The following is a 27,522-nucleotide window of genomic DNA, read 5'->3' on the forward strand; positions in this document are numbered from 1 at the left end:
TTGTTCATGGAAACAAGGGGGATGTTGTCAGGACTGCTCCCTGCTTCTCATTTGCTTAAATATACACAGCTGATAAACTGTCCTTTCATTATTTTGGTCTGGGTAGCAAATAATGGCCCAAATTCTCCTCCCATGTACACCTCTGCAGCTGTTCTGCACTTGTTGTGACTTAAAGTCAAATTGGAATCCTCTACTCTCAGGGAGGATCTGGGAATTAATACCACTTCAGGCTGTGAACATTTTGTTGAGAAATTCCTTCCTCCCTCCCTTTTCTCTCTCTCACCCTTCCTGTCTCTCACCTCCTCTCTCTCTCTCTCCTCTGCCTTCCCTCATCTTATGCTCAGGGACTGTGAGAGTGTTTTTGCAAGGTGGCACCTGGTGTTACGTGATACATTCCTTTCTGTTTATATTTTCTTTCCCACCTCCCTGAGCTGGTTCACCTGCAAGTTTTCCATTGTTTTACCATGACACAAATGCTGTGGATGTTCTCACTAAATTTAGTAACCCGTATATGAGGAAACGTGGCAAGGATTACCTGCTGTAACAAAGCACAGCATTTATTTATGGTTTTCTTGTTTTGTTCTAAGGGCTGGATGCATTGTTCTTGGTGGTCAGAAAGTATAAAAAATAGATTAGAACCTGCTGTTCTAAACCTAAAATGTTGAGGTTGATGGATTGAAGTTGTGATAAGTAAAATTTAGGCTCAGAGTTTCCTGTCAATCTTCTCTGTAGCACATTATTCATAAACTATCATGTTATAAGAACTTTTATCTCAAGTCTTACAATGTTTGAGGGTTTTGCCTTTTCTTTGGAAGAAAGCTCAGATCTTGGGGTGGTGTTACTAGCATATCTAAAAGAAAATATTAGTTTAAACTCATTATGTTTGTAGGAAAAATATAATATATGGCTTAAAAATTTGCTTTCAGCTGGTGAACAAGGCGGCATCCCCACCCAGCACATACTGGGGAAGTATGTGCTGCACTGATTTTTAAGGCAGCAGCAGAGCTGCTTGGCACCTGAGTCATGCATTTTGAATGCTCTCTGAGGAAAATGTGTCCAAATACTTTGATCACCAGAAGTTTCCTTTGAAACTGGGCTGCTGTGTGTGAAAGCAATTCAGAGGGCTTTGAAGCTACCAGATCACTGCAGAAAGTGGTACCAAATCCCAAATCCAGGCCAGGCCCCAGGCTCTGGTCCCAGTGCCTGCCACATGCCCAGTCCCACCCATTCCCACCTGCAGTTGAGCTGCTTGGTTGTAAGTATGACATTTAGACCAGATTTGGACATACGGGAAGAGCCTGACCCTGGGCCACCTCTTGCCCTCACTGGCAACCCCCAGGTTAGTCCAGCTGGGTAGGAGCTGCTCCTCCTGTGGTGAGGATAGATGGATGTGAAGGTGGTCCAAGCTCACAGGTCTCTCTCAGCACGAGGGTCAGAGTGCTGTAGAGATTACCCATACCCACTATGGAAGTCAGAATTTCTACAACTCAGCATATTATTGTGTGTTATTTACAAAATGTATATGCAAGTATATATTTATATTTGAGGAGGTAAATTTTTTGACTACACAAATCATTAAACAAAGCCCAAACTCTTGACAGCTCCTCTATTTTTTCCTTTCAACTCTTAGATGCATAGTTATTGAAGGACATTAAATATAACAAGAATAAAGCCATATTTTCCTGACCAAAGAGGCATTTTTAAAATTGATGATTTCCTTTTAAACTCTTCATGAGTCTGTGGAACAGAGATTACCTGGATTTGCCCCACCAGACTGTCACTAGGATTAATCTTGTAGCTGGGAAGTGCTGCATGAGCATTAATGCCTCCAAACTGCAGCAGTGAGGCAATTAGTAGCTGTGCAAAAGAGATTCTCATGGAGCTTTATTCGCTCTTTATCTTTTAAAGACAGTTAAAAAAATTTTAGAAAAGCCACAACCCCCAGTATTGCTACCCCAGCTTCCCCCAGGCTGCCTGGCTGAGTGTTGGCAGGGCTGCCTCACCAGTGCTGGCTGCTGCCAAACCCACAGCTGTGCCTGTCTCTCCACCACGAGGATTCTGTCTTGGTTCATGTTCTATCTGCATCTACACCAAACCAATGATTGCAGGCTGATCTATTCTACCTGCTAATAATTTGGGGTTTTTGAAGTTGTGCTTAATACGCTGCCAGACTTGGCCATGGGTACAGGATGCACACCAGGAGAGCTTTCCTTTGAGGTTCTCCTGACTCCTTTGAGGCCCCAAGATAAGAAGGATGGGGGTGTCTTGGAGCAAGTCCAGAGGAGGCCATGAAGAGAGCTGGAACACCTTTATTGTAAAGCCAGACTGAGAGAATTTGGGTTATTGAACCTGAAGGAGGCAAGGCTCTGGGGAACTTTATTGCTGGGTTTCAATATCTAAAGGGGCTACAAGAGAGCTGGACAGGGACTTGTCACAAGGGCATGTACTGGTAGGACAAGGGGGAATGGCTTTAACCTGGAAGAGGGCAAGTTTAAGATGAGTTATTAGGAAGAAATTCTTTCCTTTGAGGGTGATGAGGCACTGGCACAGGTTGCTCAGAGAAGTGGATGCCCTATTCTTGGTAGTTTTCAAGGCCAGGTTGGATGGGGCTTGGAACAACCAGGTCTAGTGGGACCTGTCCCTGCTCATGGCAGGGGTGTTGGAATGAGATGGTCTTTAAGGCTTCTTCCAACTCAAACCATTTTGTCATTCCGTGACTGTAGCTGTGTCCTCACCACTCCAAGCCATTAGCTCTGAGCAGCCTTGGCTGAATTCACACTCTCCATTTGCAACCCCTTAGCCAAGCTTTGGGTATTGCTGCTTGGTAGTGCTGTCAATGTGACAGTGTTGGAGATCCCAGTGAAGCTTCTGAGAAGTTTAAAAAAACAGCAAATCCCTTGTCATCCTTAGCGGGGGCATCCACAGTCATGAGGAGGTAACTCTCTTCCTTGGAGAGCCATTCATAGATAAAGAAAGGGAGTGCATGAACTTTGAGGGTTCTTTTTTCTTGCCCTTTTTTTTTTTCTTTTTTTTTTTTTCCTTGCTTGCTTTTTAAAATAAGAAGATGCAAAACCAGCTAGTTCACTTCTGTATATGAGATGGGAAGTTTCTAAGGCAGGAAGACAAGTTAGGAAACTTGTCAATCTGAACTCCAAATGCAGTTTTTAACAACCTAAGTTAACTCTCAAGTGATGCACAAATATTTTATGGAGAGAAGCTGGACTGTTTAGTGATCCAATCATATTTTATATGTGGACACAAGATGGGTTAAGGTGCTTTATGATCTTGGACAAAAAGTTGAACTGCTTCTTCAGATGTACATATTACTTGCACAGACCTCTGAGAAAAGCAGCCACTTCACTCAGGACACAGGGGTGAAGTATTTCTGTGTAGTTAAGGCCACTTGTAGCAGCTCTATCCATGCACATGTCCCTGTCACACATCTACAGACTTTCACTCTGTGCTTTTTGTTGATTTATGGGAAAGGCCAGACTGGTGGGAGCTCGCTGAAAAGGAGGGTGGGGGGAAAAGAAAAGACAACAATACTCAGAAAAAAAAAAAAATAGGACGAAAATTTGGTGTGGGAAAGTGAACTATAATCAGCTTGTAATTGTAATGCTATTCAAATGGTCTTTTTGCAATAAGCCAGGCAAACATTGTGCAATAAGGAACTGGGTGCATGTTAAGTCTGAACATTTACAAGCTGAATATGCCTTGGAGTTAACCAGCTTTGTTGCTTCCTATTCTCTGTTTTGCTGAAACGTCAAAGACTAACCAGTGTTGATAGAAGGTTAGGCCTGACATGTATAGTTCAATCAGATAATTATTGGGAAATCAAAACAGAGCACTTAAAATGAGTTAAGGACAGATGTCTCTCATTGTATGGATGTTCAGCACACAGTGCAATAAAGTCATCACCCTATTTGAGGTCCCTGAGAGAATTTCTAACATTAGTAATGGTCTTTCCCATGGAAGTTGTGTACAACAGAGGGATTGTAGGTCAATGGTGTCTTGCTTTCAGGTTGATGTTGATTCCCATGTTTCAGTTTAGTTGCAGTAGAGTTATTCTAGACAGAAGCATAAAAGAATGGTAGATGCCTGAGCTCTGTAAATGAAGGTGCTTATCCTTAAGAATGTTCCTTACTGTTTTAATGCAGCAAAAGTGCATCAGTACTCCAGGTCTTTCCCTTTTCTGATGCTGTCAATCTGGATGAAAAGAAAATTTAACTTTAAAGGACAGCCATTCCAAAGTCTCAAATTATTTTGAAGGCTGCAGGTTTGCTAACATTGTTTTTCTCATATTTAGAGTACAAAGAACACACAGGAGTTTAGATATGTGGCCATGTGTTTATTGCATCACACACAAATTTAGAAGATGACCTTTCTTATTTACATAATTGAGCCTTGCACTGAATAGTGACATACATGGTCATAATTACAGTGCTTGTCTGGTCATTCTAATTACCTTGCATCTTAATCACCTTGTGCAGTCCATATTCAAGTGTATAGATTAGGAAGGATTAGTGGGAAGATTAAGTCTGTGTATGCATTTCTTTGTCTTCTTTGTTTCAAGTTCTCAATGTCATCTTCTTGCTCTGAGTTCCAGAGACCTGTTATACATTTCAGTGCAAGTAAAGTCCTGCAAAAAGCACAGAGTTTAAACAAAAATTACAGTGCTGCACCTGTTTGTGTTTGTGTGAGAGACATAGCAGGACAAATTAACAGTTCCTGGTGCAGTCAAGGGAAACACATTGGAAAATAAAGCCAAATTAGCCCAGGCCATTCCTGAGAGTCGTGGGAAAAGGTGTTTCTCTTCTCTCCCTCCCTGTCTTTCCATGCCCTGGGCTGTCAGAGCAAGACAGAGACTTTTTGGCCCATTTTGTGCTGGATCCATTCTCCTTTTGTGAGCTGGGAAGTGAGTGGCACCACGAGGGTGGGCAATGCTGTTTGTGAGCATGCCAGCCCCCCCAACCTCTTCAGTAAATCTCAGAGGGCTGAGCCTCAGAAAGGGAGTGTCTGACCATCACCTGCGCTGTACCTTCCCACTCCAGCCATTGTTTCCACCATGCACCACAGAGCTGCAACAGAACAGTTTCCATCCATGGCAACAGACACAATGGCCAAGATCCGGGTGGTTTTCTTCATCCTGGAGAATTTTTTTTAGATGATTATACATCTCCAGTACGCAGGGCTAACTCTAGTAGAGTTTCTTATTGCATGAGCAGCTGGTTCCTCCACAGTTCACTTCCCATTTCTGTCTCCCACTCCTGGCATATGCCAAAATTTGTGGCAGGGATATCAGCCACTTCTGTCTTCCATCAGATCCCCTGAGACTTTTCCATCATTTGTAGGACAGTTAAGAGAAATCTTACACATATCCTAACAGAAGATACCTGACCCAGGGTGGGTTTAGGCTTACAGAACACCAGAGGAACATTTATTCTCCCAAGGCCAGCCTCGGGGAAAATGCTTGATCTGTCATGGCTAGATAGTGATGCCTTGGAAGGCTGACCTGAGACAGAGACTGGACAGAGCTAGAGAATAAAGTAGGTATTTATTGATAGGCCTTCAGGATCCACCTTGGGCAGGACAGGAGCCTGACCAAGGCTAAACCCAGGGTTGACTGTGAAATGCCACACACAAAATTGCTGGCCAGTCACAAGATCTTACATTTTTATCAGTTTTGGTCCATTTGCATATTGGGGTTTAATTGTCCAGTTACAACTTCAGGTTGTAAGATCTCATCTTTCTTGTTCCTCCCTTCCGTCCACCGTTGGTCATGCTTTTGGGCCTGAAAGTTGTCCTTGGTTCAGACAGAAAAAGGATTTGTTTTGTCTACTTACCCTATGAAGAAAGCTTACTGGCACTTAATATGAGGCTTAGAACTACATCCCTAGGCAGCACAGAATCTGCAAATATGAAAGCTAAAGCTTAAGGCATCAATAGAGACTGAGGAAGTGTGGGAATCTGATGAGAAGGAAGAGAAAAAGGAAGCCAAGTTTAAAAAGTTAACGGGTTTTCCACTTGATTTTTTTCACTCTGGCTCCCAACCCTCAGCCTTGTCCTGCAGAAGGCCATGTCTGTGAGTAGGTGCAGGAATGCTCTTTGAGGAGACATTTCAAGCCATCTCTAGTTCACAGAAAACCTGCCTGCATTGGTGACCTGGAGCAATTTCTCTCCCTGACAGAAACTGCAAGGAGAGAAAGCCCCGAGGAGCCTGAACTCCACCCTGGCAGAGCTGTTTGGGCTCATCCCTGGGGACGGGGACCCCCTGCAGGAGCGCGGCCCCCACAGCTGCCGGCGCTGCGCCGTCGTGGGCAACTCGGGCAACCTGCGCCAGTCCCAGTACGGCCCCGACATCGACTCCCACGACTTTGTGCTCAGGTGAGTGCAAACCACCTCAGATACACGTGCCTCTGTTGTCTGAAATTCACTGGTGTTTGTGGGGGAGGCAAGTACGCACAAGGTTTCGGGTTCTGTCTAGTGAAACCTGCTACTTAAGTCAAGTCTAAGCTTCGGGGGCTATCGTGGTTTGAAAGCAAAACAAGTGAGAGGCTCCAAGACAGAAATACAGTTTAATAAGAAGAAAGGTAAAAAGGTAAAATAAAATAAAATAAAATAAAATAAATGCAATAGCACAAAAGACCACTGACAGAGTCAGAATACAACCTGAGCAGGATGGCGGAAGCAGTCCAGATGAGGTGGTCTTCCTGAGGCAGTGATCCTGTAGAAAGGTCTGGTAGCTCTGGTCCTCTGGGAATCCAGTAGGTAAGGGCTGCTTGTGCTGTCCCAAATCCCAGATTCTATCCAGGTGGGAATGCTTGGCTCCTCCCCCTGGGCGGAGCATCTCACAATGGGATGATGAGTGTGAAGTGGGTCCTTGATGGCCCATTAAACAGAGATAACTCCTGGAGGGAGTTACCTGTGAGTCATGGGCAAGGCATTGATGGGCCATTAGCAGAAGAGCCCAAAGGAAGGGGGCCTGGGAAAACACTGCTCCACTTGGTTTAACAGTTCATGAAGATGGTGATAGAATAAATACTTTATGTACATCCTACACTAGAACCCAGGACAGGGGCTTAGACTGTGTGTGTGTGGCTATAAACTATGTGCATTGGAGATACAACCTCATATTTTAGCTTGGACAAAAAAAAAAAAAAAAACCACGTTAATAAGTATTGATACTGTAGCTTGCTCTGCACAATCCATAGTTGCCTGTCTTAAAAAGTATAAGGGAAAAAATATTTGCATTTATGAGTAAAAGTTACTTCTGCAGCCAGTACTCATGAGTGATCTTTTAGACATTTAACTGACTGTATTAGATTTGACTTTCTTTCACTAGTTTATTTTTGGAACCTTTTTGGAAGCAGTGGTAAGGTGGGGAAGCCAAAGACACTTTGCAGTGGACAGGAGTCACCTCTTTGGCTGCAGCTAATTTGTAAAGGATGGCATTGCCTCTCCCTTTTCGAGGCAAAGGTTGGCTACTTTGTTCCACTGAAAGGCAAGCCGGATCTAAGTAAGCAGAGCTTATCACTCAGAGGGCAGCCAAAATATTTGGACTAAGTTAATCTCCAAAATATCATCTACCTTTCACACCACAGCTGCCAGCACAGTACAACTTGAAGAGCAATGAAAGGCAGGAAGGGAGGAACTGATCTTGAAATCCACATGTGGGATTATTCTCTCAGAAGCAACAAAAGCCTTAGTAGGAAGCTGTGCACTGAAGTCAAGAATAAATCAACAGAAGATCAACACTGTTTGAACTGTTGAGCCACCTTGGCTTCTGATGTGACTTGAGCACGGCATAGAGTCTTCAGGTGACACCTAAATCTTCACAAGTCATATCAGGAGTTGCTTCCTTCAGTTGCATGTCTTGTTCCCTGCCAAAAGTACCTCCCCAAAGGCAGAGGCACCAACCTGACCTTCAGATCCATGAAGGGAAGGGAAGAGTGCTCAACACAATTCCTACAGTTTGTAAATCTGTGGCAGCTGCAAATGTGGGAAGCTGTTGGTGCATTTATGCTTAACTCTGTCTCCTTCCACACAGAGACAGCCCCGTTCCTGTGTGGACTTTCTTTTATTGCCTGTCCTACGTTTCTAGACTTGTGCAGAAAAGACTTTGCTAGACTCAAAAGCTGGTAATAATAACTAGATAGTAACACAGCCAGGTGCGTGTTTCTGCTCCGAGGCCTTGCCCATCCCATAGCCAGCCATGCCTGGCAAGGGCAAAACTCTCGGTCACTTAATGAACGTTCCTGTCTCAGATTTATATTTGAGCAATCTTAAGCCAGATCTGAAAGGATTGCACAAGGTTTTAGGATTCATCGTGGGAATTTGTGCAGAGAAGGTGACCCCTCTGTGCGTCAAACACAAAATCTCTGGTGACCTGAAGTTCACTTCCACATGCTCTGGCAATACAGCCAAGTGCAGGGAAGAGCCAAGGAATCTGAGGGGGCACCTTTCCTTCCAAACAGCGTGTTCCAGCCCAGTTTTGTCTGACTGTTTACTTTCATGACAGAAGGAAGTTCCTGCCTGGTCCTTCCTGCTGAGACTGGGTGTGAACTCTTCCTTCTGCCATGTGGCACTGACAGCCCCACCATGGGTGGTAGGAAAGGTACACAGCCCCAAGCGCAGATTGTAAGATGACCAACATGTCACACTTGTCTTTGTCTTGATGGAAAGAAACACCTGTATTTTATACTTTTGACTGATTAATCTCAAGGCAAAACACAGAAGGTCCCATGCTTTTCCAATATTTCTACACAGTGTGGTGTGGGTCGCTGGCACGGAGGCCAACAGGGAACTCAATAACAAATCCACGAGGCTGGCAGGATATTTTAACTACACTAATAACTCCCTTGAAGGGAGTTAGAAGAAACTTAAGTAATTCACCTGGGGGAGAGTTGCAATAACACAGCCTGGCACAGACTTGATAAACAGATTTTGCCTCTCCTGTTATCATTAACCAGGGCAGCATGTTGTCTGGCAATGTATGATGCTCCTCATTACCTCGTCAGCTACATCCTTCCTTGTCCTCCCTGTGCCTCTGCCAGGAGCTGAGCTAATGTTATTGCAGGAAAAAAAAAAATTTGCTCAGAGACAACTGAGGGGTTTCTCCATGGTTTTGCACAGCACCAAGTTGCTTCAGGGATCTCTAATATGCACTGTGCTGCACCACAGAAATATGCAAATCTCTGCCACTGAGGAGCTCAACCATCAGAGAGAGAATGGCTCATGTGTTCCCAGATTGGCTTTCAGAAGTGAACACAGACATAGAGGCATTTCTGCAGTCCTGAGTTCAAAATCCCCTCTCTGTTCCCTGTATGGGCCACTCATTTAAGAGTTGGACTCGATGATCCTTGTGGATCCCTTCTAAGAATATCCTCTGATTCTGTGAATCTGTGATACATCCAGCAAGAGGCAGGGTAGCCCTGTTTAGCCAACACATCTTAACTGAGCCCTGGAGGCCCTGGGCAGCTCTCCATGCACTGACCCCAGGGTTATCTAAGGCACGCCATGTGTGTGCAGGGACCTTGAGTATCTGTGGACATTGAAATACATACTGCAAAGTAAAAGTAAAGGTTTGAGTCAGCAACAGGTCCTGTATTTGGCACTGTCTTTGTGTCTATTTGGCACTGACTTTGGTGCCTTTTTTGCGGGAGAACCATAAGCAATATTTGCTGCTTCTCATCACACATAGAGTTTATTACCTTGATCCTAGACATTGAAGTACACCTGTATGGGTAAGGGGGAAATGGAACTGCAAGAAGTCAAGCTGATGTACTTTAGGGCAATGTTTTTCTCACCAGCTGGAGGATGCAGCTTTAGGATGAAGTGAGATGTGTCCTCATGGACTCACCATTCATTTGATGACTGTAAAGGGAACACAAGGATGTGCTCAGAGATACACCTGCTTGGTAGACACTCCTGTTCAGCCCAAGGAATTCCACACTAAAGCTGAACTTTCATTTACTGTTCAATCACATGGATTGTGATGATTCCAGCATGCCTGAGGATCCCTATACCCTGTCAAGACTGTCTGAACACCCTGCATACAGCACTCCCCTTAGCCATGGGAGCATGTTTCTGCACCTCAAGCCAATGACTTGGTAAAAATTCACATAAACTTGTACTTACCTAATTCCTCTTTCTCAATTCTTATTTTCGGGCTGCAGAATGAACCGTGCCCCCACTGCCGGCTACGAATCAGATGTTGGGAGCAAGACCACTCACCACTTTGTTTATCCTGAGAGCTACAAAGAGCTGGCAGCAAATGTGAGCATGATCCTGATCCCCTTCAAAACCCTGGACCTGCGCTGGGTTGTCACCGCTCTTACCACAGGCACCATCAACTTGTGAGTAAGGGCAGGCGCAAGGGGTGGGAGCTCCATACTTCATGTTGCTGTAGGAGATGATAGCCTACATGGGGAAAATCCCTGCTTCTGATAAGGCCTAGGGGTACTTTATAGACCCTCTGAAGTCAGGCTCAAGTCAAGACCCTCTCACTTGATTTCTAGAAAGAGCTTAATGTTGTGATGCAGTTACTGAGGCAAAGATCAAGACCTTTACATCTGCAGGAGTCTCAGAGAAGTAAAGTTTGTCTCCTGTTGCAGCAGCCCTCTTGTTAGAGGATAGAAATGAGCCAAGACACAGATTTCTTGTTTATCACAGCATGAAAAGGAACCTGGTTTATTCCTCTTTACAGCTCAGCCATCCTGACTCCAACCATTCACTGACTCTGGCTGCAGTAAGCTGCTACCGTAGGTTTCCCTTGCAGCCTCTGACTGCAGGTATCAGTTTGCAGATTCTGAATGCAGACTTTTACCCAGCTAGACTGTGGCTGCAGGTTCCAACAACAGGCTCTGACTGCAGAGCCAGACTGACTTCACAGCAATTATTCTCTCTCTCCTCAGGATGCTTCCTCATGGTCTTCCAGTCATGATGATCTTCCTCTTACTAGCTAACCCACTCCCTTTTATCACACTTATCTTTATTGGATATAGCTGTGACTCAGCAGGGGCAAGGCTGTATTGGGTAATTAACACAGCTGTTACTTATCAGGGGTGAGATCACCTGTATTCCCTTCTCTTACAGTCTCCTGGTAGATACATTTACGGCAGCACCAGAATTAGAAACGTGATCAAAATGCATGTTTCTTCCTGGAAGCCTGCTAGGAGTCTGCTTCCTTCCTGTAAGCTGCCTTTTCCTAATCCAGAGAATGAAATACGTGACATTTGTAGTGTGTGTGGGGTTATCTGCTGGATGCGAAACCACAGCCTTGTGGGGTTGCTTGGTGACACTCTGCTACACATAGACAGCAAGAGCAGATCAGATTGCTTTACTCCAGGGAGAAATATTTCAAGACATTTCAACTTTTTTCCCAATTTCAAAGTCTCAGAAGATTTAAACTTGGAAAAGTGTGTCTTGGGCATGTTGACTGCGCATAAGACCCACTTTGCAATTTTAAGTAAAATTCTTTGATGCAAAAAGAAATGAAGTTTTATTTCTTCTCTTCATTTTCTTTTCTCTCTTTGTAGATACATGTTAGATTATTTTCATTTCTTACTGAGATTCCCTTAACTTGTACAAATTTGTGTTAGCTTCCTTTTACCTTTTTATCACCAGCATTTAATACATACAGTCATAAACTGGCTTGAAAAAAATCTACCTTCAATATATGCTCATAACTTGGGAAAATCAGTACACTTAGAAAAGTGTAACACTCACTACAAGAAAGTCATTGAGGTGCTAAACCCTGTCCAGAGAAGGGTCATGGAAATGGGGAAGGGTCTGCAGTACAAATCTGATGAGGATCAGCTGAGGGAGCTGGGGGTGTTCAAGCTGGAGAAAAGGAGGCTCAAGGGGGACCTTACCAGTCTCTACAACTCTTGAAAAGAGGCTGTAGCAGGTGGGGATTGATCTCTTCTCTTAAGTAACAAAAGACAGGACAAGAGGAAATGCCACAAGTTTCACCAGGGGAAGTTTAGATTGAATATCAAAAACAATTTCTTCACCAATAGAGTTGTGCAGTGCTGGAACAGGCTGCTCATGGGAGTGAGGGTGTCACCATCCCTGAAGGGATTTAAACAATGTATAGGTGTGGCACTGAGGGACATGGTTTAGTGATGACTTGGTAGTGGTGAGTTAACTGTTGGACTCAATTATCTCAGAGGTCTTTCCACCCCGAATGATTCTGTTGTTCCATAATTTACATGGACATACATTTTACAGGCAGGTCCACTGCCTGGCCCTGCCCCAGGAGAAAGCTCTTGGTACTTTCTGAACTCTGAGCTCTGCACTAATTTCAAGTGATCCCTTAGCCTATTAGGAAGATATAACTGCTTGGCCACAATGCAGTCACAGCACATGAAAGGGAAAACACCTTTGCTTAATAAATAACAGGCTATATTATATATTTATAATTAGATTGTATACATGGGCTTGGTAAGCATCTGGTATAAATTAGTGTGTATTTAACCACATGAAAGAAATATCACTATTTTAAGATATTTGCCATACTCAAAACAGGGAAATTGCATAATTAATAAGCTGGAATAATAAAAGCAGAAAATCATAAGCATACAAATCATAGCAATGCACGTAGCATAATTTTAGCCTTGCAGAATTAACCTATGAGCATGCATTAAACACACAGTGTCAGACAATGGGTGTAAGGAAATTTGTTGAGTGCACATTTTTAAAGGAGAGAAGGCATGAAATAAAAATAAAACACATTTGAAAGTCAGTATTTTAGAAAGGAAGAAGCATTTATCTCCTTACCCCAGTCTGCTTGGGCATTGTTCCATGTGCACAGCTTACATAGTGTCAGCTGAGTTTAGACTAACAAGAACCCAAGTGTACTCATAGCTAAAAAATATAAGCATCCTGTATTGGTTTCACTTTTACACAGTGTTCAATTTTCTGTATTTCAGCCAAATGAAAGAATTTCCTAAAACTCAAAACCTGAGAGTTAAACATATTCTTCTCTTAGCATTGTCATAATTCTTGCAATTTTTACGATACAAAACAAAAGATTCAAACTTCAGATTGCCTTAATATTAGCTTCAATTGCTACCTGAGTGATGCTCTCAGACATTCTCAGCCCCATTTGACTGATGTATTTCCATCTAAAAACGTCTCTGTAAGACTAAGCTTTGTTCTAGAAAAGACTAAGAAACACATTTTCTGGGATAGGAAACTTTCAGGCCCTCGTCAGCCATATATTTACCCTGGTCACCTTCACTTGCAAGTCTTTTAGGAATCTGTATGGTGAAAAAACTCCACTTAGTTTGTCAAAGACAGTTATTGTATTCCTTAAAATATTACACATCTTGGGTCAAAGGTTCAGTAAATGTTTTGTACAAGGTGTTGAGGGACAATGACAGAGTTCACTAGAGCCTTTCACAGTGGCTCATGGAAGATGTTTCCCAGGTGATATGTTACACTGCTTGTAGCCACCTTCCTCACAGGTGTCACTCCTGTCCCACTCCTGTGTGGCACCTCCTGGGTTACTCATTCCCTGGCTGCCCTGCAGCCCAGGTGTTACATGCTCATAATGAGCAGAGGTCTTAATCAGTGTACAGGTCTTAATTTTTTGTGTCATTTTATGAAATTCTGTAGCCATGTGACAGCAGGACTTGGATATTTCTTCTGAAACAATGAAGTAGCCCTTGGTTAAGATGACTAATGTCACCTGACAAGAGCTGCAGCAATCTCCTTGTTAGGTCAGAGATGTCCACAAGCACTGTCATGAACGCTGCATACTCGTCTCTTTGGTCTTCTATTGAATCTATCCATGAAATACAGCCCTCTTGTTTCTTCCACATCACCTTTTTAGAAAAATTACTGTTTATTTATATGATAGTAAGGAAATTCTACCAGCAAAGGAGCCCTTTTTTGTCTTCATGAGCACAAAAAGGGCGTGGGATCACCAAGACTATGTGTACTGATTTGCTGATCAAGGTCAGGCACAGGCATATTTCCTGAGACCAGGTTGAGAAGTCTGCATGCGTGTCCCTTTCCCCAACAGCATCACCTTTTAAGAGCATTGGAAGCACCCCAAACCTGTCTCACTGCCTCCAGCCCAGAGCAGGGATTGCAGGTCAGGAGAACATTGCCAGGTCATCACTGGTTTGGGAAGATTTAGACTGAGTTTTAAAAGTGATAATGTTCCGTGGTTCAAAGAAAATAAAACTTTAATGACAGGAGCCTTGTTACCAAAACCCAAGTGAAAATATTCCAACTGAACTAATGGAAGGCTTTGGTGATTCACCACAACCCGTCTAAAAAGTATGCAGGATATATTTTGGGATATACTCCAATTACAAGGCCAGCTAACCCAAACTTTTTCAGTTTAAACAAACTCAGAATGATTTTTTTCTTACAGTGCTCGTGATGAGCTGTGCTCATGTCAGCACACACTGTGCATGAGAGATGGGAAATAAAAGTTTTTTTCATTTCCAAGACATGACTCGTGATTTCAACCCAGTCATAAGGTGTAACTTGGAAATTTTATGCTGGAGGCCTTCAGCATCATCCTGGGGAGGAGGGAAATAACTTTCTGTGAGGGGCTGTGTACCGGGAATGCCCGAGTTTCAAATAACCACAGAACTGGTGAACTTGCTGCCGTGGACTCTGAAAATCCTGTGAGAGCTCCGAGTATTAGGAGAGGAAAAGTCTCCCCCTGGTGGGAGAAGGTTTTTCTGCCATGGAATTAAATTGAAAGTCTTTCCCATCATCGAAGAGCAAAGACTGCAACAATAATGATCCAAAAATTAGAAGTCTCGAGCTCGACATAGTATTGACTCTACAGTGTATTCTCAACTAAATCTTTGGTCTCCTACTGTCAATAATTAAATTGAATATTCAGGAACATAATAGTTTCCCATAAAATTGCTGCAGTGACAGCTCAGTTCTTTTCCTGCTGTGTTACTTAATTGCAGCCTCATTTTATAACAACTTCTTGAATCTACTACTTCTGAATAATTTGAATTTATTACTGTATGTGAAGAATATTTTTTCTTTGGAATACATGAAAACACTAAAAAGTTGGGCTTTTATTTATCATGGTTATGTCTTTCTTTTTTTTGTTAACAGCACGTATGTTCCAGTCCCAAGGAAAATCAAAGTCAAAAAAGAAAAGGTGAGCAATACTGGTTTGTAGATTTGTTCTGCTAATTTATTTGTAGGTCTTTTGCCTCTTTGGGAGACTGCAAGAATCCAAGCAAGCCCTTGACATTTATAAAATGTTGCAGCCAAAATACAGACACTTTGCAAGGCTCAGCTAAGCTAAAGATTTGGCTCCTGTGTGTCATTTAGGCCATAGATCAACCACTAAATAACTGTGGTTGGAAAGAAGTTGCTCTTGTGGCTGTGCCATTGCATGAACACTGTTCTGAGGGTTGCATCACTTCCTCTGGTGCTGCTCAGGGGCATTAAAAGTGCAGCATTGTCCTCCACAGTAACTGCTCTGTTCCTACCCATTGCAGTCCTTTGTATGTAATGATACTGAGGAGAGACTTCAGAGGTTTTCTTAAATCATTTTAATATTTGAACCCCAAAAATGTTTCTCACTCCCGGGTCAGTTCTTTGTTGTAATAAGGAGCTAAGTGAACTCTGAACAAATAAAACTGTGTGTTTCCAAGTCAGTGGAGAATTCCTGGTGGTAGGCTCTAAGCCCACAGCTGCAGTAATTACCTGTACCCAATTAAACAAGCTTGGAGGCTGAGCTGAGGCCAAGTCCAGTAAGGTTTTGCTCCAGGTGTATTACAGGGCTCACAGGCTGTGTTCAAGCACAGTTTGCATGGGAGCACGGACTAAAGGCAGGATTTGCCATGGGGCAGGATGTTAATTTCCATGTAGGAACTTTAGCCACTGTGCAAAGACTCTGTTGTTGTAGCTGTGTGGTTTGAGGACATAGCCAAGGCAGGCTGTTGGGAGAGGAAGAACCTCTTCCATGGAGCTTCCAGAAAAATAAAGGTCTTATTGTCACAGCCTTTGGAGACACTGATTTTCCAAAGAAGTCCAGGTGTCTAGTCTATCAAAGGCTGTTAAAGAAATTAATCCAGAACATCAAAATTACAGATTAAAGCACACACCTTTCATTCAAGAGGCCAGGTTTTGCCAAAGCCTTCAAGTGAGACCCTGAACTAGTATCAAGTTTATTTTCCTTTGCTTCAAACCATGGACCTCTAGGGTGCATTAAATAATCCCTTAGCTCATCCTTACCTGTTGTGAGATGCATGATAACCTCTGCAAAACCCCTGTGAGAAGCACCAGGGCAGGTTGTTAAACTCCCATCACAGCTGAGTGGCAGCAGCCCAGGCTGTGGTGATACGCAGCAGCTTCCTGAGAAGCCTGTGTTTCTTCCCACACTGTGCAATGCAAAACACCCTGTGAGAAGAGATTACACACTCATGCAATATCAGCAATTAACCTCTGACTCTGTAAAAGGAAAAGCCTTGCAGCTAACCAGATAGCACTGAACTGCTGTCACTGTAATTACAGACACAGCGTGGAGGGAAAAGCCTCTGTTTGCCTCACTCAGGGAAGGGGCTTGAAACCAAGGGCTCCTACCAGTCCTTGGATTTACTTTTCTCTCAGGTTTTATCTTAAGTGTTCTGTGTCTGTGAGATGACCTCTGTGAGATAAACAAATGCATTTTATGTCTTGCGAGAAAAAAACAGACAGCATAGAAAAATGGCATGTTTGAAAAACAGGATAAAAGGACCATACAGGGCCTGATAGGCTTCCTGATAGTTTACATTTGGCCCTTGGTTGCCTTAGATCTGTACCTATAGAGATACCAAGACATGGCTGGCACATTGTGGAGAAGAGGCAGTTGCTCTAATGTTCCCACTTCAATTGCAGTTGGACTGACAGGGGTCTTTTCCAATCTTAATTAATCTATGTTTCTGTGAAACATGTCATGGCATCTCATGCTTGCCTTGTTCAGGACTCCAGCTCCCCAGAGCTCACCTGCAGGGTGCTGCAGGGAAAATTGAATGGCTAATGCCTAATTTCCATCTTACTTGTGCCATTCTATACTCATTGGTTTCAGTAGGAATCTCCAGGATTTACATTACTGTGAGCAGGAGGGATATCAAGACCAAGGAATGGCTATTGATACGTAATTGCACATGGGAAACATTCCTGAATGCACTTAATATGAAACTTATTTTGACTTTCACCTGCCTTCAAGGAATAACTATTATTCCTTTCTTAGCTGGTCCCCTACCCCAGTGTCCTTTAGGAATGATGTGGTACCATTGTTTTTTTCTAGTATTTTATATTATTTTCTAATATTTTACTAATGAGTCTTTCTCTCCAATTTTGCTTAGATCCTGGTTTATAATCCAGCTTTTATGAAATACATCTATGAAAACTGGCTTGAGCACCATGGGAGATACCCCTCTACAGGCCTTCTGTCTTTGATGTTTGCTCTCCATGTGTGCGATGAGGTAAAGTTGTCTGTGCTTGGATATATGGATGAAAAATCAGGACATTTCACACTGAAGAGCCAGGAACAACCCGCTCACTCAGCCTTTGTTTCCCCTTGTCCACCTTCTCTACTATTTACCTCTTCAAACATATGCAGACTCCTCAGAAACATGCAGACATGCTCAAGTGACAGTGATGGATTTTTTTTTAATGACAGCAAATTGTAGGATTTACAATGCACTCCAGGAGAATATAATTAAACACAAACAGAGATTTCAGCTGGTATCAAAAGACATCTAAACATGAATGGTCTCTGTGTCCATCCTGCTAGTGAAAGTTTGAGTTATGTTTTGTCTCGTATTCTCAAACTCAGGCTTGTGGATTTATACTGTAGGTGATAGTAAATGCCTTTGCTCCAGCAGTTACTTGTGGAAATTCCCTGGTGTGAGTGATGTGAGGTGCTCCAAGGTGATTGGAGACTCAGCTAGTTAGAGTAAGGCCAGGTCTATAAAATCCTACAAGCATGGGCTTGTCAGCATGGGGGATAAAAACCAGTTTGTTGGCAAAATTCTGCTCAGGACACATGTCTGCTGATGAGAGTTTTGGTCACCCAGGCCTGTTTTGCTTGGAGAGGTGATGGAAATACTCCTAAAGATCCTGGAAGAAACTCTGTCATAGTCACAGCAGATTGGGTGGAGCCTGTTTTCTGGTAAGCAGGGAATTAACAGGGCTCTGATATTACCAAAAACAACTTAAAAATGGCTCATATTTGAATAGGCCTGGGTGTGGTTGGTTTAGGGAGCTGCTTTGAGGCTATGACCCATTCAAATCCAGTCAGACATATCCCCACTCTCAGTTTAAATAAATCAGTGGTGATGTTTGGACTGTTACTATCAGAGGAGACAGGCTTTAGGAGAGGAGAGGCTGTTGGTGGGTACACATGCAAAGAACAAAAAATCCATCTATCTCTGAAGTAACTTCAAATATCATATAATCAACCATATAAATGTGGTCACCATGGGTCATTATTGGGAAGACCAGAACCAAACCAAATTCTTTTTCACTCTTTGTGGCTTAATTTGCTAAAGAAGAGATTCCCATCCCAAGCCACAGATCTCCTGAGGTCAATCATGTTTAAGGCAGAGGAATGCATTGTCCTATTGCTAAACAAGAATTTATGGATACAAATCTCCTTTTCCCTCTGAGTTCAGATCTGGTGTGTCTCAGCATAGCTTAGGATGCCACATGCCTTGGGTAAGCTTTAGGCTGTTTCCTTGTGGTCACATCAGGGAGCAGAAGAGCTCGGGAGGCCACTGAGGACTGTAAATACACTGAGAATAAAGAGTTTCTCCAGCATTTCAGATTAAGAGCAATCGCTTTCCAGTCTGTAACACTGGTTCTCCCTTCCCTCCTAGGTGAATGTGTACGGCTTTGGAGCTGACAGCAAAGGACACTGGCATCATTACTGGGAAAACAACACCTCGGGTGGGGCTTTCCGGAAGACAGGTGTCCACGACGGGGATTTTGAGTTCAATATAACTTTGACTCTTGCCTCCATCGAAAAAATAAAATTTTTCAAGGGCAGATGACCCTGGCCACAGGGATGAGTGGGGGCTGCAATTTCCAGCATGCAGCAGAACAAAGCTCAGTGAGGATGATCTGGGCACCAGGCAGGTTTGGAGCATCTCACACTGCAGGGAGCAAAGTCCAGGACCGGCTGCAGGCTGCACATGATTTCCTTCCTCTCTGTGGAGAGCCGGGAGCTGCCAATCAGCTATGGGAATAAATTAATCTCTGCTTAGGCTCCATGGCTCCATTCTTGAATTACTGATGAAAGATCTGCCTGTTGCAATTAGAGGAAGCCTGAGCACAGGAACTGCTGTCTGTGTGTCTGTTCTCTCCTCAAGCAAGGTAGGAGATCCTTGAAGAAGAGTGAAAATGACTTCTGGGACTTGAGATTTGCTAAGGCAGCTGTGAACATCATAGTAAGGATTACCTCAAAGAAATGAATTCACTTCTGCTGTTGATCTTCTTTTTGAACCACCTCTTCTCTGTTCTCTTATTACTTCTGTTTTTATGCTGTATTAAGGAAAAACATGATGAAGTTGCCTGGAGGAGTAAATATTTCAACCATTGCCTCATTTTGCATTGATAGTGTCTAGAAAATACGAATCAAATCATCTCATGTATTATTTAATATTGCTTCCTACACACCCATAATGATGGAGAAAATAACAGTGAAAACTCCAGGAAAAAATGGCCTTTTTAGCCACTTGTCTGTCTCATTGATTAGGTGTAATTTTTGGGGTTTTGGCTGTTTATTTGTTTGGGTTTTTTTCTGGAAAGTACTCTGGATTTTTTTATTATTCTTATTTTTATTTAATCAGTTTAAGATGGGAAAGTGGACTTTCTTCAAGTCATTTATATGTGCCTTTTATAACTGTGCAACAAATGTGATTTTTTTTTTAAGATGACAAACCCTAAATTAAACATTTTTATAAGAGGGGGGAAATTAACCAAAGTTTAGCTTCTGTCTGGTATGCTTTTGTAGTCAAAACCAATAATAACAACTCCTATATTGTATTTGAACAAACACAAACAAGACAATTTTTACTGGTAGCTTTTACCTTTTTTATGGGAAAATATTCAAAAGTCCCAAGGAAAATTTCCTTCTTAATTTTTTTTACAAGTTTAAAAATGCAGAATCTCCTCACAAGGTCTCAATCTGAAATGGAAAAAAAAAAATCATGGTTTGGGATATTGACTTGTTATACACTAAAATCTTTTGTTCTGTAGCAGCACCTACAAAGACACAATCTGCACAAGCTGATCTTAGAGCATGAGACAGACTTCAAAATTATGTATATCTCTGGAGAAAATGTGTATATTAGTGTCAGTACCTCAAGGCAATGAGAGGAGGGAGGCTACAGTGGAGTTTTTATATCCACAGATTTTTGCTGGAATCAATGCTTTAAAGCTTCAAGGACAGATAAAGTATAAATCCAAGTTCAGGCAGTGAAGAATAGAAAACAGTGGTCTTTTCTTCTCAATATCATGAAAACAGGATTCGTGGATTATGGATCCACTTTCAGCCTTGGTGAAACCAGAGGAGTTCTTGCCACAGACGTCAAGGGATTTTTGATAAGGCTTGGGAAAAATGGCATATTTAATTTTGAATGTATCACATTGGTTGGAGTTTATGGCAAAAGAAATCAACATGTACGTGTCCTCTCTTCTATGGACCAGTTGTGGCAGAATGTCCAAGCAGATGAGTATTTGAGATAGGTGAAAGCCTTTCAACAGTGATGTGCTTCTTCCAAGATTTATCTCCTTGTCTTTCTGCAGATGGTACCAGCAAGGTGCCCTTCAGGGCAGCAGCACATGGCACAGTGTCATGGTCAGCTGGAATTTTGGGCCACAGCACCCCTCACCAACTTGAATTGATTTATCCATGTGAGTATTACTGGACTGGTGGCGTATAAAGAGCCCAGGATGCCAAATGTCCATGTGGGAATCCAGCTCCCTCAGCTTGTGTGACCCTTCATTTCAGCAACATGGAAAGGGCAGGATTTTCAAATCCTCACGATGAGACCTGTTCATGATCCTCATGTCAAGAGGCCATTTCCCAGCGTGGTGGCCAGCAGAATTCACCTGCATGTCACAGGCACAGCAGATTTGATGGGCTTACTGTCTTCTACATCTCCTTTGTACAAGAATGAAGCATTACTGCCTGAACCATGTTTGTTTGCTTTAAGCATTCCTGCTTGTTTAAATTGCTGTCAATCAATATGCCTCTTGTGAGGTGCTGCACTGATACAAACAAAGCAAGTTTAAGAGGTAAAAGACTACGTGTAAGACACCAGTGATAACTTCCCAGTGTGGCTGGATTTTGAAGCTTCAAATACTTTTCTTTTTTTTTTTTTTTTCCTCATGGACAATTCAGAAACATTGACTGTTCTTTCAGTCATTTTTAGAAAGACTTGGAAGAAAACTCATGGTGGTTTATCCCCTTGGTTTCTTTGTTTTTGTTTGGTTTTGTTTGGTTTGGTTTGGTTTTGTTTGTTTGTTTGTTTTTGTTTGTTTTTTTGTTTTGTTTTGTTTTTTGGGTTTTTTTTTTTTTTATCACAGGGGTCAATTTGGAATCAATGACAGTGGAAAAAGAAGCCAGCTGTATTCTAGCCTGTGTTGTTATGAAAGTTTCCTTTTGCTGTTCTAACAAAATTTCCATTTTCCCCTGAACATTTTCTCTCTGACAGCACATATAAAACCTTGTGGCTCATACATGCAGATGGATTTAGTGTCTTCATCATGGAACAAGCTGCAATTCCCATTTATTTTTTGTTGCCAGCAGTAAGCAGTAACTGTGTGCTGCTGATGCCCATTTTTCAGAGTGTAAGGAGGGCAGAGAGTGGATCTCTCCAGGTGTAGGATGAGGAATAGTCTGTGCCATCACATTTCTATTCCAGGGGAATTTTTTCTAGAGTCCTTTAGGCAGCTGACTGTTGTGTTATATTCTTGTTTCAGTTTCTCCACAATTTTGCTGCTCTTTCAATTGCCTTCAGAATCAGGAGATACTGACAGATGATGCTGAGGAAAGAATTAATTCCCACTGGCATCGTTGAAGACTGTTTTCCTGCTAGAAACTTTTTGGGTTTATTTGGTTTAAAAGAAACAAGGAAAACATTTAACAACATGTCAAGGCTTCAAACTCTTGGACTGTATTTGCCACCACTGCAAAATCTCTGAAGCACTCCTTGAGTGTGTGTTATGTTTTGTACCAAAGCCAAATCTCTTGAGCACTTTTTTCCTCCCATGACCAGGTTTTCTTAGTACTTTTCTCTGACTACACAATCAATTATGATTTTTTTTCTCTAATGGTGGAGAGTCTCACACAATCATTCGTTGACATTTTATTTATTTAATTTTTCAGTATGATATGAATCAAAATAAATTTTTTATTGTAATCCAACTAAAGTGTTTCTGTGCACACTTCTTCTCCACAGTATTTTGATTATCTCCTAGATCCTCCTCTGTCACATAACAGTGTAATGAAGCTTATTCCACTTCCTCACACCCATCCAGTCAGACTCAATGATCTTAGAGGTCTTTTTCAACCTTTTTGATTCTGTGATCCCTTGGGCGACATTGGCATGTTTCAGGCTGCTTGTGGTCATGGCATCACACTACTCAAGTGGCAGCTCTAGGCCTTGCTGGAGAAAAGAAAGTGAACTTAAGTGCATGTTGTCTCCTGAAGCATCTGTGCTCCATTTAAGAGATAAGTAAGGGAAATGAATGCAGACTTGGAAATGAGTGACTTGAGAAAAGATTCAACTTGTCTGACCTGGCTGAGATCTGAGGATCCACCCCAGGTTCCTGTTTTCAGGGCACTGCAGTCATGGCTGGCTTAGCTGCCCATTAGAAGAACCCCATCCAGGAGATGGATCCCTTTGGTCAGGTATCACCTCAGCAGGTCACACCTGCATCTGCATGACCATGGCTCTACATGTGGAAACACATTGGCTGTTTCTCATGGGCCTCATCAACTGCTTAATTTTCCTTATCTGTCCTTTCCTTTTCATTGTTTAAGGGACTGAGTAGGGTAGATGGTCTGGCAGTGATGCAAGTTGCCCTTTGAAATGGAACCATCCTGATGGTAGGAGCTCAGGCAGTCATCAGGAAGCTCCTGTTCAGACACAGGCAGTGGTAAGTTGCTCACAGTAAGAGCTGCTGTCTAGGGTGACCTTCAGAGGAACAGGTTCTCAGAAACTGCTTGACCCTTTGCTTTTCAACCCAGACTCTAGACATGCTGCATCATTAACCACCATTAATGGATACAGCCCAGCCAGAATCACACTTGTTGAAAATGAGTGGGAAGTGGAGACACACAGATCTGAGGAGCTATTCCAGTCACTTCAGGTGCAGAGGAGATGCAAAGCATTTGATGCTCTGTTATCCTCAGCAAAGCAAAATAACACCAAGGAACAGCTTTCTTGGAAATCATTTTGTAGTTTGCTTCATGTCCACTCACAAGAGGTGCAGTGCAATGTGGCTTCCCAGTCTGAAATGATTTTGTCAGGAAAGTAATTTGCATAAAATTACAGTCTGGGAACCACTTGAGACTAGTGAGACAAGCAGCAACAACAACAGCAGCATGCAGACAGATGGACCGACCACAGGACTTGGACAGAGGACTTGCTTATTCCATCAAATGAAGAACAAAAGTACCCACAGGGGAACTGTATGGCTTCAGTCCATGGCAGGGGTTCCTTTGATGGTTCACAGTCAGAATAGCAATTAAACCAAATGAATGAAAAGGCAAAGGAATCCCTTGTCACCCTTAAAAATCTGTTTTCCCTTGTCTTTCCTATAGAATTTGAGGTAGTTGATCTCATTTGAGGTAGTTGATCTCATTTATTGTCTTCAGCCAATATGAAATAAAATAGGGTTCACACAGTGAAGAGTTCTTTATGGTCAGGTACTGGTATGCAGAGGTAAATCTCTGTGTTGTCAGTTAAATTTTCTCCAGTAGGAAATTTACTATGTTGGTCTACTCCTTAGTTTGTAGTTTCTAAGGTAACCTCTGGCTGGCAGAATATAAATATATCCATATGGGAGTTTGTCTGTCCCCATGACATTAACACTCCCACTAAGACAGGACATTTTCCATAATAGTTAATGTTTCCACATAATCAGAGACTCCAGAGTTACTCAGCTGGCCTCCCTGTCCACCCAGACTCCAGATCAGTAAGGAAAGCATCCTGACCTGTGCCACAAATGCTGCATCCTGCAGCACCATGGCTTCCCCCAAGGATGCCCCAAATCAAGTGTTACATCAAGGAGCCCCTTATGGCCATATCTCCCCTTCTGCATTTTTGTGTTCCTCTCCTTTACTGGGGCTGGCCCCCAAGAGCTGCCACCATCCAGGGAAGTTGCACATTGCTCCCCCAGCCCCATCCCAAACCCACAGTCTGGGGCAGGGGGTGTGAATGGACTGACCATTCTTGAGCTGTGCTCTGAAGCATGGCCGGTGTGTAGCCACATCCCATGTTCAGCCTGTGCAAACACCAGAGTGGGTTTCATGTGGTAGAAAAGAGCAGAGTGATTTCATAGCATCAATCATAGAATCATTGTGTCCTGAGATGTCTTTATGATGCTGAATTGTATCCCCATTCATCTGTTTAGCCCAGAAATAAGTTTTGTGCCTTTAAAACTAGATCCGAGAGCAAAGTGGGGGAGAAAGAAAAGTGGTGGAATTTTTTTTGCAGCTTCTATTCAAAAACAGAGGTGGTTGGATAGAATGGTTGGGTTGGAAAGGACCTTCAAGATCATCCAATTCCAGCCCTGCTTCCATAGGCAGGGACACCATCCACTAGACCAGGGTGCTCTGAGATCCATCCAACCTGGCCTTGAACTCTTTCAGGGACATGGCATCCACAGCTTCTCTGGGGAACCTGTGCCTGAGTCTCATCACCCTCAGTGTAAATAATTTCTTAATAACATCTAATCTAAATCTCTGGTCTGTTAATTTAAAACTGTTCCCCCTTGTCCCATCACTACTTCAACTCCTCTTTCTCCTTTAAATGTTGAAGGATTCAGGTATCAGAGGGTGGGTAAGTGTGAGCAAGTTCCTCAAGATAGGGATGAGGCACAGAGCTCCTGCCTGCAGTGGTAGAGTCACAGGAAAGAGACATGGGAGGAACTTATGACCAATGGTTTTTCACTGGGGGCACACAAGAGTTGGCTGGAGGGAGGAATTCTGCAGGCTGATAGGCTCCATCATTTGAGGGTTTGATTTGAATAGGTAAATAAGGGAATAGAAATAAGCAAATTTAAAGGCCAAGACAGGATACATAAAAATAAAGCAAATGCATCTTTTGGACAAACTTTTGAAGAAAAGTAGAGTTTTACCCATTTGTTTGGTTCATCAAAGTGATGTCTTGGGAAGGCTGACCTGGAACAGAGACTGGACAGAGCTAAGAGAATAAAGTAGGTATTTATTAAAAGGCCTTTAAGGGTACACCTTGAGCAGTACAAGAGCCTGGCCAGGGCTGCACCCAACATGGACCCAAAATGGTCACAAAATGGATGACTGGTCACAAAGTCTCACACTTTTATAAGTTTTGGTCCATTTGCTTATTGAGGTTAATTGTCCAATTACTGCTTCAGATTATGAAGTCCCATCCTTCTTGTTGTCTCTCTTCAGTCCACCATTGTTTGTGCTTTTGGGCCTGAAAACTTGTAATGGTTGTCCTTGGTCCTCAGCAGGAAAGGATTTGTTTTGTCTACCTACTCTGTGAAGAGAGCTGAATAACACTTAATATGAGGCTCAGAGCTACACATCTAGGCAGCAAAGAATCTGAAAACATGAAAGCTAAAACTTAAGGCATCAAAAGTAGTTGGGCTGGGAGTGAATCTTTTGGATGATGCTTTTGGGCACACATGTTGTGATCTGACCCACAGCCAACTCACTCACTTCCCACAGCCACCAGTCCAAAGCACAGCACTATGTGGGTGCTAGAAACAAAACTAACTCCATTCCAGACAGATTAAAATAAACTAGATATTTGAGGAATCCTGTGGATTCCAGGGGATCTCTGGAAGTCTGGGAACATGTATTGCCAACGACACCTGAGATAAACCTAGGTCAAATTTACACCTAACTACCTCAATTACTAGATGCTTCTAATTACACATCCATCCCAGAGATATCCCACTGGGATCAGGTGAGATTAATACTCACCACTAGTAGTAAAGACAAGAAACTAGCTAAAAAAACCTACAATCTGCTTCAGGAGGAATTCACCTGGGGCATCGGTGGCTCTTCACTTCTTGTTGCATGTAGGGGCTGGAATAACATTTTAGACCAACAGGAGAGCAATGAGAAATCACTCTTATGTGGCTGTAGGCTTCCTTCAGTGTTTGCTTCCTTCCTTGAAGGTGAGCGCCATTCCACCTCTCCTGTGGTGGCTTCCTGTGGGCCAAGGGAACGTCACTGCTTGTCACCAGTTGCAGATTTTGCAACATGGCTTTACACTTAGTAAAGAGATCCAGCAGATGCACACAAATGAAGCCAGAATGAAGTTTTTTATTTCCTCTAATAAGCAAAGGAATGGGAAACACCAGCATGCACACAGATAAATGGGCCTCTGAGCAGTGAGATGTGATTAACTCATTTTAGTCAGCGCTAGGGATCTCAGCACCTCATTAGCTTTTTCATTAATGGTTACAACTAATATCTGATTAGTGTCTGTTTTGCCAGTAATGAGTTCTCCTTCTTAATGGAGACAGAGTTTTCCACTCTCTGGCAGTGAAAGGAAGAGGGAAGGAGCTTGCTAATTACTGTGCTGACGGGGCACTTGGCTGCCAAGGTCTGACCCAAGTGTCCTCCCACGCCCATTTTTCTGGCCCTGCCACACTGGCACAGGCTAACCTGCCCCCTGTGCCAAGTGCACTCAGCCAGGCAGAGGGAGAAGACCCAATTGTGGCTCCTTAAATCAGCCCAAGCTGTGTGTCAGTAGGTGGGACAGCCTTGGCAGGACTGTTCCTCTGCCTGGGCTAAGGGGTACCAGGAGCAACAAGTGACAGGAGATGCACAGTGCTGGGAGAAGGAGCACTGGGCAAGGATAGGAAGCAACGGCTGCTCTCACAGGCAGTATTCAGTGCAGCGATTTTTCTAGTAGGTTTTTCTAATAGACTTCAATAATTTCTCCACTAGAGCGTGCTGTTTTCCCGTTCCCATGAGTTATCCCGTGGCTTCTGGAGCACTGCCACAGCAGAGTGTCACGTCACAGGCTCAGAGTGTGTTCCCTCCTGACACTTCTATCCTCACAGCTGTAAGCCTTGGGATTTATTTGCTGAATCTATCTATTTTGGCCTCTGGGTAATAACTAAATGCAAGAGGCCACAGGCCATGAGGGAGAACAAGATGGGAGAAGTTCTGCAAGGCTTCACATCCTAAGGGGTGAAGTGCTGCTTTCTGTGCAGTTTTCCTTTCTGCTTGAAAGGGGACAGCAGTCCCAGATGTGTTGTGGACTTTTTCTTTTAGACCCTTTAGAAATGTTCATCAGTGGAAAAAAAATGCTT

At 42.9% G+C, this 27,522-nt stretch overlaps 1 protein-coding gene across 4 annotated transcripts in view; it reads left to right on the forward strand.

The window, feature by feature from the left end:
- ST3GAL1 (ST3 beta-galactoside alpha-2,3-sialyltransferase 1) overlaps positions 1-22,398 on the forward strand; it is a 97,097-nt gene extending 74,699 nt beyond the window's left edge. For all 4 annotated transcript variants that reach the window (XM_083869906.1, XM_083869904.1, XM_083869907.1 and 1 more), the window contains 5 exons: positions 6,188-6,384; positions 10,176-10,355; positions 15,097-15,142; positions 17,340-17,459; positions 18,855-22,398. In XM_083869906.1, the coding sequence (XP_083726032.1) occupies positions 6,188-6,384; positions 10,176-10,355; positions 15,097-15,142; positions 17,340-17,459; positions 18,855-19,028 (717 nt within the window). In that variant the 3' untranslated portion in view covers positions 19,029-22,398. The remainder of the gene's footprint in view (positions 1-6,187; positions 6,385-10,175; positions 10,356-15,096; positions 15,143-17,339; positions 17,460-18,854) is intronic.
- The last annotated feature ends 5,124 nt before the right edge of the window (positions 22,399-27,522 follow it).

The sequence above is a fragment of the Zosterops lateralis genome, assembly GCF_965231275.1.
Source record: "Zosterops lateralis genome assembly, chromosome: 1".
NCBI classification, from domain to species: domain Eukaryota; kingdom Metazoa; phylum Chordata; class Aves; order Passeriformes; family Zosteropidae; genus Zosterops; species Zosterops lateralis.